Here is a 13,955-nt window from a genome sequence, read left to right on the forward strand (position 1 = left end):
TTGCGGCGGGGAAGGGTGTTGCTTAGGACTTTGTTCCAGTGCCTCATTATAAAGTCATTTTATTTCTTTAACAAAAACTTTTATATTTTAGATCATTATATCTAGCTTGTCTGTTGTCGTAATATATGCGATATACCCACTTGATGAAATTATCATCAGTCACAGTAGGATAATGAAGTTTAAAAAATTTAGTCTTTTCAAAAAGACTATGCAAATCTTTTTCTTTTATATTTTTAAGTTCTTCAATAAAGTCATCTCTAAATTGTTTAATCAATTCAATATTTTCTTTTTTTTTACTTTAGGTTTAGGTACAAGATCTTGTTTTATTTCACTAATACATTCAAGTATTTCTTCACATACAGGATGAGGCTGAGCAGCAGCTATTTCAGCTGGAAGATCTCTTAAAATCTTTTTTGTTTGTTTAGTTCTTCTTGCTAACTTTTCAGTTTGCTCAGCAGTTTGTTTTAACGCTGGAAGAAGACCTTCAATAGCGTCTGAAACTCTTTCAGTAACTTTTGTAACAAGCTTAAATAATTGTTCTCAACCTTCTGCAAATTCAACTTGTGCTTCTTGTCGTTCCTGTAGTTTTCGCCTGACAGAATCACGTATAGATAGAAAATGTTTGATTGCTTCTAATCGTTCTCGAGCTAATCTAGCTGTATAAGATTCCATAGTTGGTGTCATTATTGATATAAATAATGATTTAATTATAGCAGCAGAGAGGGGGTGCGACCTCATTGAAACGTCCCGTTAGTAAATGAAAACAAACATACTTTTTAAAACAACACTACCGATGGTACTAACAGCTGTCTCTCTATACCTCGCATATATACTCCCTCATCCCCTGTCTTTCTCTCCCTCCGTCATTCTGTTTATGTCTATTCATATCTTCATCTCTATCCGTCTTCTTTATCTTTAAATGTGTATACATACATTTTAAATTAAAAACGCCAAGCTAAACGTAGACGCTCTGGTGGCCTAGTCGTTAGAGCGTCCTCCTCCAATGAGGTAGGTCGTGGGTTCGATCCCTGGCCGAGTCATACCAAAGACTTATAAAAATGGTACTAACAGCTGTCTCGCTTGGCGCTCAGCATGAAGAGGTTAGTGTTAGGATTGGTCGGCCTGGTGCCAAGATAATGTGACTGGGTGGGACATCATACTACGTCTACGGTATGTTGCCCCGGTGCAAGACATCACTATAAACTGCCAAACTGCAGACATCGTAGCGATATGACTTATTTTTTTTTATAAAGCTACGTTAAAAATCCAAATCACACACACACACACACACACACACGCGCGCGCGGGCGCGCTAAATGAGATCTCTCACTAGTGCAAATTTACACCTCTGTGACCAGGTTTGACGTTCGCGGATTTCAGATTTCAATCTGTGCACACACAACCTTATGCGCGATAGCAATGAATGAAATCATATCAATAAAAGTGTGACCATGGGCAGCGATCTAAGCGTTATAAAAGGCGGGGAAAAAAGCTATTTAAGAACAGGTAAATGGGCCCAGCCCCTAGTTTTTGGTAAAAAAAAAAAACTGACTTACCACTGTAAATTTAACTGCATATGTCCTTGAGTATAAACAAATTCCACATGCTTTGCTCGGATACTTCTTTTCACTCATCAGCGACATTAGTCATCTACCTAAATACCGCCAGAGGCGTACACATACTTAATTACGAACAAGATCTTATTGATACAGACGGCGGCTCATAAAATATTACGCTTCATCGACTAAGCCTATAAGAATTTAAGATAAAATGGTGTTTCTCTTGTTGATAGCTCATACTTGGAAATATTTGGTGCGCATCAAATGTAGACCGACCGTGTTTATGAGAAACCACTGAACTGCACTTAGTTTATTGTCTTTTTGTTGTTTATCGTACACATGAAATAAATTGTCTGCTAACATATATGCCATATTCGAAGATTTAAGTACCATGCAAGTATTAAAGACGTGGCAACTCCATGCTTAACCAAAAAAATTATTGAATTTCATAAGGCGGTCTACAAGGAGTCGTATATGGAGGCCGTGTACTTTGAAAGGCAAGAAATTTAGGTACGTCTTGATAAGAGCGAATCGTTCCTCGTTCCGTCTGCGCTATATTAGTGCGGTTTTTATTGTACGTTTTTGTAGAATGTCACAATAACTTCAGCTTTGTGGCCCCTAGCTACACTGTCGATGTGTCGTAGCAGCGAAAAGCGATTCTTGCAATGGAGCTAAGAAAACTATTGTCAAAGATAATTTGTGTGTGTGTTTGTGTGTGTGTGATTTGGGTTTTTAACGCAGCTTTAACAATTGTTCAGTCATATCGCTACGATGTCTGCAGTGTTGCAGTTTATAGTGATGTCTAGCACTGGGGTATCATGCGGGAGACATGTAGCATGATATCCTACCCAGTCACATTATCCTGACCAGGCCGACCAGTCCTAACACTAACCTCTTAATGCTGAGCGCCGAGCGAGGCAGCTGTTTGTACCTTTTCTGTAAGTCTATGATATGACTCGGTCGGGGATCGAACCCACGACCGAAAAGATGACATGAATAAAAAATCTACTACATAAAAAGAGTTGTTTCTCACGAAGTCTGGCTTATAATAAAATTATTAAGCCTATAGAAGGTGAAATATATGGGCATGTTGACATTAACCGCACATTGACTACCATGACAGTTAACATGAGATTTTCGCGGTAATTCGCTTTCCAAATAAGGCATGTTATATACCTTGTTTGAATATTCTAGGATTCGCTATTCAGTGCGTGTCATTGACAATTACCTGTTTACGTTTGCAAATAAGGACGGAGTGTCCATATATGGCACACAGACAAAAGGAGGCTGAAAGTAATTAGATGAACAAAAGGCAGACAATCCAACAAAAAAATTCGATGAAATACGAATGCAATTTTACTAGTCTTTCTTATGTGATATTTAGCAATATTAGTATTAAATAAGGAGACTACCTGATTTGTTTAAAGATATGCATGATATAGCTTCAAACTTTCTGAAAATATGCAGAGATAGCAACGGGTGTAAATTAGACCAGCAGCACGTTGATACATATAGGAACGTTTTAGTACTCCGTCCACGAAGTAAGTCTACTAATCTGATATCTTGGAGCTCCATTTATGATTTAGCCAGAACTATTCATCGCAGATGTGTTCATTTTTTAGGACTTTGGAGGTGGGTCAGAGATGGTATTCATCTTGATCTCTTTTAGCGCGCGAATCTTGCTGTGTTTTACGGCTTCGCAAACTGGACGACTTGTAGCTTCTGGCACAGGAGTCTGACATTTTATCGGTAAAGTGCGGCGAAATCTCTGACAACATGAAATCACCTTATCGGTTATGTAAATGAACACAAGGAGTGGAATGGTGACCGCAACCCGCCTGTCACGTTTGCCTGCCCACGATTACGTAAGTCAGAAACAAAGGAAAGGGTTAGCGCCATGTGTATGTAGACCCTACGTCTATCGTAGCGATTCGTCTGTGTACAAGAGCCCACATTGTTAGGTGTCAAAAGTAACATGTAGACGTTGGAAGCTTTGTTCTAGAACAAAGGACCCTCGATGCTGTTGTAAATCTCCCCGCTTTGACAGATGGCCTGAGGCTCGTCTGTTAATCTGGACCGACTGGGGTAGAATTGGTATCCAATCGTAACTGAGGAAGGGTGGGGCCATCAGTTCGAACCAGAATTTAACAGTCATTTGGGCTGGGAACGAAATAGTCATTGTGAAGCATCGTGCTGAGAAGTTGTAGCAATAACTCCAAGGAAGCCACTCGTGAATTGGCGGGAAAAGAAAACTTGGTACATTCAAGGGCAGAAAGCTTCGTAAAGGTCAGTGAGTTATTTGCTCGATTGTTGCGAATGTTACGGCATTGTAATCGTAATTATGTGCAGTATGTATATTTACATACTATACTTGTTTGCACGTAGAATTACCTTTGTATTGCTTAATTTACACGCGTACTTGAGAAATGAGCTATGATTATGTAGATTGCTAGCTCGTAGTCAGAATTAATATTGTAATTCGCTATCTGGTTACTTCGTGGTAAACTAGTGTATTTATTGATGTGATATTCTAGATTTTGCAATTGTTTAATTAAATTGTAACTTTGGAAATGGTTGCAGTGTGTAAATTTAAATAATATGGATATTTGGATATTTGTGTACACCTGTGGGAGTGTAATGTACAGAAATGCGTCTGATTGTTGTGATATTGATCAGAATAATGAGATTAAGAATATATTGATGTGACGCAATTTAGTTATGTCTGAATGATAAGTAGGATACCGCTCTTTATTGCAACGTTGTTTTTATATAAGAACGTGTGTGGTTTTCGATGTGCACGAATGCGTGACCGAAGATGTAGATAGCGTCTCTCTGATGATTGATTGTTGATTTAATATGAGCGAGATGGCTAACGAAACATGCTAACGTCCTTGTGTTTTTCGCAGGAAGCTTTTAGGGACAGTACTACCGGGTAGTCAAGTCCCGAGTCTCAGAGAGAAAGGATAGAACAAGGCAGTAGGAAGAGAACAAACCTAGTTGTTTGAGAAAGAGAGAGAGAGAGAGAGAGAGAGAGAGAGAGATAGAGAAGGAGGAGAAAAGGAGACAAAAGGGGAAGAGGATAGGAAGAACCGCAGTACGGAGAACGCCGGAAGGAGGAAAGGAATTGGCAGAGTAGAACACAGATGAGTAGAAACCATGTAATGGGGAAAGCCATCTCACACTATAATCACGTGATGAAATATGTTGTTACATCATGGTCGAGAGGGAGAAGATTGGTTGAGAAATTAATATCGTTTAAATTGTATTAAATTGTTATTCTTTTGAATTTCACCTTTGTGTTCTTAATAATTTAATTGTCGGTATTGCTGACTGGGGGCTCGGAGCTGTATCTCTCTCTATCACTAATTTCACTTCCTACTAAAACGAGCCAGGGTGGGAATTCTATAGTAATTCACCCCACCCTAAACTCATAACAGAGCGTTCGTAGAACGCCATACCGCCGCTCCATTCGACTTTTCTCACGCGTCTTTTATCGCTTCAGAATCGAAAAGACTGAAAAATTACACATATACATTCAAAAGACAGTGACGTACCAACGCATAACTCTCAAACGACCATGTCATTAATCCAGTCCTGCGAATTAACCTTTATGTTCACCATTGCGGTCATAAACCCTTTCATACAGTATCCACTACACGGAAGTAGCCCATTCTACCGCGGGCTGAATAACACGATGAAAGTAATTTCACAAGACAAAATGTTTAGCTTGCTTTTTATTTCAGATTGTATCATTTTATACTTTTATATAAATATGCAGAACAGAAATATGTAGTTAAAGTTCGGATAGTAGAAATAACGGATGATGATGTCATGACATTTCAAATATTAAAGACGGATGCTGGACCCGGTAGATTAATAGAAGTGTTTCATCGATTTTCTAGCTGTTACGACCAGGTAAAATTACCTATTGTTTGTACTCATATTTTTTTTCAGAACAGAAAAGAATAGTGGAGAAGAAAATATGATACTTGTATGAGAGATGTACTATTTATTATGATGATATGATGATAATGGTTGAGTGAAAAAAGGGAAGTACACAAAATACTACAATTATCAGGATTAATGTGTATACAATGCGAGGACAGTCTGAACACTATCAGCAACTGTATGTATGTATGTATGTATGAGTGTGTGTGTATGTGTGTGTGTATATGTATGTATCTATGTATGCATGTATGTGCAGAGTGAGAGCATTTTATTTTACAAATTTTGAAAATGGTAGTAATATAATATTGTAAATATAATTTTCATGATGCGTTAATTATTCTGAGAAAATTCAAATAATTATAGGTTACTGCATTTGTATGGGAAAATATGAACGAGTTTTCGGATGGAATACTGCAAGAACTTGTGAGTGCAGTATATCCTTCCGACAATAAGAGTTCATATTTTCCCATACAAATGCAGTAACCTTTTTATTATATGCTCATATTTTTATTCTACCTAAGGTTTAATTATATAAACAAAATACACTACAAGAAATAACGTAAATGAATGAATGCCTTATTCCAAACTAAATATACAAGTGCAGATTTGACATTACACAATGACATCATTATTAATGCGCACATAACTCCGCCCATATAAATTTGAACTTAGTCGCGCGGTCGACATAACTTTCGAGAGAAAAAAATTGCGTATCGAGTTAAAATTGAAATTTGCAGTCATATTGTGAATGAATGCGCATTGCAACGAATTTTCCATTTGATCTGAAATGAATATATTTTGGTATTTTGTTTCGATTCGACGAAAGTTTGTGATTTTGGACTGGATTCATCTGTGCAAATTATACATGAAATACATCGGATTGAAGTGGCGCGGGAGACACGTGTTTACGTCTGCAAATGTGTTTTTGTTTCTATCTCTGAATGTTTGAAATCATAATGTGGGAAAAATATGAAGTCTTTCAATTGCAATTATCAAAAAGACGCTATAGAATGTAATGCTTATTTCATTTTGAGTGCAGTAAGGAGGATGCAATTGCACTTATCATCGAAATTACAGCACGTTTTCGAAATGTGTAAAAAAGATTAAGAACCTATGACATGGCTCATGTCATTCGGATTTGCAGAATTAAAAAAATACATTTTGAGGAAATTCAGGATGTATAACTATAATAATATTTTATTTTGCCATTCTTATCACCAGCTAAAGAAAACAGTATATGCCTTGTTATTTGTAAGGACCTAATCCGTCATTTATATAAGGTAGCTAGCCTAAATCCGTAACATTGTATCAACGCAAAATGTCAAAACAGCTGGGGGGTTTTGCAGTCCACGAAACGTGTTTTAGTTCATTCAGAAACACATTTAAACAACCACAACGTAAAGAGCCTCTTACGCGAGTGTACATGATTTGTTTACAAATCAAAAGTGCAGGCGTCTGAGTCCATTGTTTATTTACAAAAAAAAGTAGTTCCTTTATTCACGTGAATGCTATATGTGTATTGTCGCGCGCGTTCAGTATCGGGGAATATTGAATGATTCTGACAATGTGAAGTTAACGGGGGAAAAATTGAGCATATAATAATCTATTGATACCGTATTATTACATTCTCTAGTACTAAAAGATAACACAGATTTTACGCCGTGTTCGATACGATTATTAGACCCTAACGCATATTTAGTGCAGGGTAGAAACTGTTAGAATGTGCTACTTCCGTCTAGTGAGTTCTCCGCTATTCACCCGCCGCTCCATTCGACTTTTCTCACGCGTCTTTTATCGCTTTAGAATCGCAAGGAGACTAAAAAACTGCACATATACATTGAAAAGACAGTGACGTACCAACGCATAACTCTCAAACAACCATGTCATTAATCCAATCTGGCGAATTAACCTTTATTTTCACCATGGCGGTCATAAAGCCTTTGAATAGCAGAGAACTCGCCCATTAGAGAACTCGCCCTGGGAGAACTCATCCCAGGTATCAGGAGAAGTCGCCCTATGGTGGTTGGAGAAGTCGCCCACTTCGCCTGGAGAAGTCTCCCCAAAGATCATTTATAATAATTCTGAGATGTCGCCACATGGTTGTTAAGGCTTTATTTATTGTTGTGTTTCTTCAACTTAATAACTTATTAAATCTATACAATTTGCAGGCAGGAAAGTGTACAAAAATGGACAATTAGAGCAGGACAATTAAAATGAAAGTGGGAAGGAATACCATATCTTTAATAAATTACCTAAAATTACTCATATCAGAACATCCTATATGATACAAGAGATCTATCTACAAATCTACAAGTGTACTTAGAGTGTTCTATATCCTGGTTTATGGCATGCCTTACAAGAACAAGATAGTTGTGTCTTCATATGGGCTGTGTACCCAAGCAAGCTTCAGTGTAATTGATAATGTTGCATTATGAATATTCATAGGAAATAATATGACTGAACTCAACATTACTGTCTTGTCTCCTTAATTACACACACACACACACACACACACACACACACACATATATATATATATATATATATATATATATATATATATATATATATATATATATATATATATATATATATATATATATATATATATATATAAATATGAACATTTCTAAAGACGGACTGTAAGACATGCATTTTATTTTCAGTGATTGTAAATGAACAACGTCCATTAAGCACATCGTAGTAAATAAGCAATTCAAGAAGACAATATTCGTGTTGTATACTGGACAATGTTATACTGAGGTACAAATTAGTGATATACGCGTGTATTTAAGGCACGGTCCAGCAAACACCGTATATGTACATCTCAAACTTCCAACGGAAGCAATTCATGCATTCAATCTTACATTAAATATAAGGATACAAATTTAATTATGAATTTATCATTTTCAGTTGTATTTTTAAAATATTAATCATTGATAGAGAAAAGAACTGCAATTCTAACAGAATACAGGCATGTGATATATAAAGCTTTTTAACATCAATATTATGTACATATAATTAGACTAGATCTTACTCACAAAGCAATTAAGACCAAATCAAATGCAGTATAAGGAAAAGGTATTTTAAAGAACATTTAGTAATGATAAATAATTAGCATATAAAAAAATCTCACGTGAATCAAAGTAACATCTATCCATATGCATAATACAGTAAAACCGATCTTTTATGGACACTGAAATTACCTCAGAGTTTGTCCTTTAAGGATAGGCTTCTTTGGAGTGAAACACACAAGTTAACTTAAACACATAGGGTTCATAAATGTAATTTATATTCAGCTTCAAAATATGGATGTGTTTGCCACACTCCCCCACCCCACAACCAGCCACCCCTGACAGCCAGCAAGAAGACAATAAAACACGGAAAAGCTTGAATTCTTTCAGAAAATTTGGAATTTTCTTTTTCTCCAAGATATATTTAAAACAATCTCTCCATAATATTGCATGTAAGGGCATTTTCAGAAGTACCACAAGGAAGAATGTCACAGGTCTTATTCAGAATAAACATTTTTTGAAATTGATGCTTTTGCAAGGGAGACAAGCATGGAATAAAACAATCCAGCTAGATCATCAGGATATGCTATTTAAAAAACAACAAAAATTATAATTTGCTAAGTTTAAAACCTTAAAGACAAATTTAAAAAATAATTTATCATAGTAAAAATATTTAAAAATTACATTTTAGGCATACCCTATTTATGAAAGATAAAAACAAATTATACAAAAGTGTAAAAGATAGGAAATAAAACTGAAAAACACCAAAACGTTAGACCTATTGTATTACGCAATACTAAAATCTGACAGACTTTTTCCTACAGGGTCCTTAATTTGCCCATCTTATTTGTGGCTGAAAAAAAAAACAACAACAGGAAGAAACACCATAATACTGCAGATATAAGACATTATGTGGAAAATATAAACCCGTATACATACATTCACAGATTTAATAAAGAAACAACATCTATATATAGAGTGGAAATGTTTTAAACTAGCATAATGTGGGATCGCATTCTAAAAACAGAATATAGATACATATATATATATATATATATATATATATATATATATATATATATATATATATATATATATATATATATATATATATATGCATATGCATTACTGGATTTTGTCATACTTATACACTAGTCATAGTATCAGAAAGCACCGTTTTCTTCAGTTGACATTTGTGTGCAAAGGAATTCAACAAAGCAGCAATTAATTCATTATTGGGCATACAAACAACAAAACATCTAAAATTAAATGCATTTCATACAATGTTAAATACTCCAGATTGAAATAAATAAGCAACGTGAATAATAAAATATATAAATACCATCAAACTCATCACCATTTACTAGCTTCATATTGTTTACGATATAAAGACGTAGCTTTCGTTTAAATTGGAAAGGGAGACAACTTGAAAATACTTACCACCAATGACACTTAAGAACATAACGTTGAAAATAAGATGATCTTAAAATGAAGCTTATAAAAATCAAAAATTTAGCAGACCTAAAATAGTAGATAATTATTCACCATTGTGGATATGAAGATTTTTCAACCTGAAAAACTCGTATTGACCAACATTAAGTACAGGTTTATATGATGGATTTGCTTGTTCAGAAAACTTCATTTTCTTGGAAACAAAAGAAGTTTCAGAGGATTGTAATTGAGGGGTCTATCCATTTGACTCTTTTCTTTCTTGCAAAATAGAGACAGTACATATTAAATTGCACACAACCGCAATGGCCAAAGATGCCACAAACGCGCAATGTGATCTGCTGTAAACTATATGATGTCCCAATGAAAAAGTACCTATCGTAGAATTTAACAGTATGTGTTACAGTGTTTTTCATGGATATGGCATATGTTAACACTTGGCCTAAAAAGCTAAAACTATTTCAAAGTTTTGTTTAGTAATAGTTACAGATTTTTGTCAAGCAGTGATAAATATTGATTGTCTATCGGTACGAGTTTTCAATCTCATTTTGTAGCAAAACAGTTAGAAGTAGACTGGAGGTAAACTCATCCATAAAGTGTTTATGTAGACAATTCACGACGCAAAGGAAATATTTTAACTAAAAGATGACAAGAGCAATTTGTAAGGTATTTAAATCGTTTCTGGAAGAAAGGATTGGAATGTCTTCTTTACGGTGGTACAGGTTATGAGTGATTAAATGTGCAGGAAGTATAATAAACTTCGCACAGACTTATCAGAGGGTGGTAACATTCGTTTCCAGTTTGTACTGATAGGAATAAGTGCATACTGCCGGTTCTCATCGCAAGTTCCATGCTGGTCCGGAGTGGTATAGTCATGCTAAGTTGTATTATATCATTGCATGAAAATAAATAAATAAATTAATAAATACATAAGTAAATAAATAATTAAATAATTTGTTTGAAACATATCAATGCACTTTCATGATATTATTTCAGTGTTTTCTTTTGCATTTTTTTTTCCTTCTTCTGCTATAGCTGTTTTATCTATTTTGTCCCTCAGATATTCGTGTACATGTACTGCCATTGGTGATATGCACAAAACTACTCTAAATGATATAATTACCGTTGTGGCATTAGTCGTCTGTTTTCTTGCAGCCTATCGACAACACCGTCAGTAATTCTACACGATAACATAGGTTATCCAACCCCAACCCCCATAAAAAACAAAAGCAGTAACACATTACAATCGTCTATTCAAATACCCATGTTAGAGAGCACATATAAAACATTCTTCTGTTTAAGTTCCAACATGAATATTTTATTTTTCATTGACTTTAACAAAAATTACCTCTTATGCTAAAATATTTGAAGACTATTACAAATTATTAAAAGGTTTGCAAGTATGGTGTCTGGAATGTTGCAGGTTTCTGATATTTAAATTAATGACGCTATAACACTTTTTTTTTTACTTGGCTGAAAGATTAGCAACTAAATGGAGGTTAACTATAAGATATAAATGTTGATTTGAAAGAGTTTAATATTTATAGAGGTTGTGATATAATAGCCCTATTACGCACCATTATTGGGGTCATTTTCTATGTAAAAGAACGCAAAAGTTTCTTGAAGGGACTGGCGGTCTACTGGCCGACAAGAATTTACAGAAAGCGAAGAAATGCCCGTTTTTCTTCTTTTTAAGTGCTAAGTATTGAAACCAATTAGTGAAAAAAAAAACTCAGCCGGTCAAATTTTATAATAGAACTATTTTCCTATATTTTATTAAAATTTTCACATGATATCTGTGCATGAAGTCAAAAATTCTGTATCATAATCTCTGGTCTTGACCTGGTATCACAAATAGAAGATCATTAACTTTTACCAGCCAGACACAAAGTTGGGTTAAATATACAAGTAATAATTTGGGGACAAAAGAATTTATCAAAGTGGCAATTTTAAAAATAATCTTTAAATATATAAACAAATTCGGTTCAGTTATAAAAATCAATTCAAACTTGTTTGTGGTTTCCAGACTAGTGTCAATAAAATCACCGTTAGATTGCTGATTTTTAATTCATTCGTAGTAAATATAATGTCGGTGAAAAATTTACTTGTATATCTATAAGTCATTGCTTTCTTAAATTCGGTGAAGTAAGCAATTATAAGCAGCCTCAAGGATAGTTAGGTCTGGTTTTCAAAACTTCTATGTAAAAGTTCAGATATGTTGGTTCATATATGTGTGAGTGTGTCTATAAAATTAAAGAAGTACAAAATTTTACTTCTGATGGGCACAAGTTTAATTTTGGATAAAGCAGACTGTATAAAAAGCTTTTAGTGAAAACTCTAAGTTAATATGACCATCAATTCAGCAGAAGTAGCAATAACACTATTTTCAAGAAGGCTGCCGCTGCCACCATATTGATTGTCTGGGGGACACCATTTTCATTTAGGACCACGTGCACTTCAGAATGAATGTGTTTAGGAAGTTTTATCGTCATCCCCTAAGTAGCTTAGGAGAAGTAGTGATAACAAACTTTTGCAAATGGATGCCAGACGAAGTACGAAACGACAGTACATAAGCTCTTCCAATCTATGACCAGTGGGAATAGACAACTAAGTAAATATTAAGCTTTTAGTTTTTTTGATTAAATATAACAAAACAGTATATGATTGAATAAAAAATAAAATTAACAAAGTAGACTTGAACGGTATTTCTATTATCATCTTTCACTATTGAAGTTTAGTTTATTGCTTTGAGATTTTTGTTTTAATCTTTAGACATTTTGTGTCTTTGTTTAGGAAATCTTTCATACTTAACAAATGTATTCAAATGTCTTTAATACATCAAGACGTAACTTTTGTATGCCAGAAACCAACCCTTGTAATTATGCTTTAAAGAATACTTTTCAACATTTAAGGACCATTTTTTCTGACAATTCTTTTTTCCTGCTACATCTGAAAGCACTGTAAGAATATATTAATAACAACTTTTCATACTAGAACTATCTGCCAATATTTTGAAGTAAATTAAGAACATGAATTACAAATGAGTTTATCGGACATAAAAAAAATCATAGATCTAAATAAGAAGTTGTTTCACGTTTAAAACAAAATACACTCTTTCAACAATTAGATAAAACAAATGAATACAACTTGGAATTTGGCACACTGTAATAGTAACAAAATCAAGCAAACATTATGCCAACAAAAACAAAAAAAAAACATCCAACATCCATCATGCAGTTTTTTTTCTCAGGTAGGTCCAATTACAGTGTTTTCGTAGGCAGGACAAATTACAGTGTCTTCTTAGGCAGGTCCAATTAAAGTGCTCTTTCTGACACAGCAGAAGATGATGCCGTACACGAGGAAACAAAAACCAGCACCGAAGGCAACTGCATTAAAGACAAAATTAATAATAGGGTCAGGTAACATGCTGAGTTAAAATGAAAGAGTCAGTATTCATCAACAGTTTTGACACGTCTAGATTACATCATAGCTGAACCAATGTATCCTATATGTACACAATTTTCAACATGCAGGGAAGTTAACTGTATATTCTGTCAGAAAAAAGTCGTAACAAACAACATGAGCAGATATAAGAAAGCATGCCATAAATGTGGTGATGATAAGTGGTAATTCTAAAAACCGACTAAATGTAAGCACAATTGATTCTGATCTTAATACCTCTGTTTATTCAGTTCAGTCTGATCATAACAATTATATTTCTATTGACTGATGATGATAACGATGATGATGATACAAACTGATATTCAGAATCAGGTACTTTATACTTGAAGTAATTCAGCATCACCACCATTATCGATAGCTGACAATGATAATGATAAATAAAATTCATTTTTAGTGAATGACAAATAAATAAAAGGCTTTACTGTGAATTTCTACCAATCAAATCAAATGCTAGTAGTAAGGTGGGGCACCCTAGGGACAATGGGACTTAGCATTAAAAAGACCCCTGGGCAACTCTAGGGAC

At 34.5% G+C, this 13,955-nt stretch overlaps 1 protein-coding gene across 1 annotated transcript in view; it reads right to left on the bottom strand.

Annotated features, from left to right (window-relative positions):
• Positions 1-8,178: 8,178 nt before the first annotated feature.
• LOC149780862 (type 2 phosphatidylinositol 4,5-bisphosphate 4-phosphatase-like) overlaps positions 8,179-13,955 on the bottom strand; it is a 44,191-nt gene continuing 38,414 nt past the window's right edge. Inside the window, exon 8 of the mRNA XM_089937961.1 lies at positions 8,179-13,356. Within this exon, the coding sequence (XP_089794087.1) occupies positions 13,271-13,356 (86 nt within the window). The 3' untranslated portion in view covers positions 8,179-13,270. The remainder of the gene's footprint in view (positions 13,357-13,955) is intronic.

Source organism: Sinohyriopsis cumingii, chromosome 16 (assembly GCF_028554795.1).
Source record: "Sinohyriopsis cumingii isolate HCF-2022 chromosome 16, ASM2855479v2, whole genome shotgun sequence".
In the NCBI taxonomy this organism is placed as follows: Eukaryota; Metazoa; Mollusca; class Bivalvia; order Unionida; family Unionidae; genus Sinohyriopsis; species Sinohyriopsis cumingii.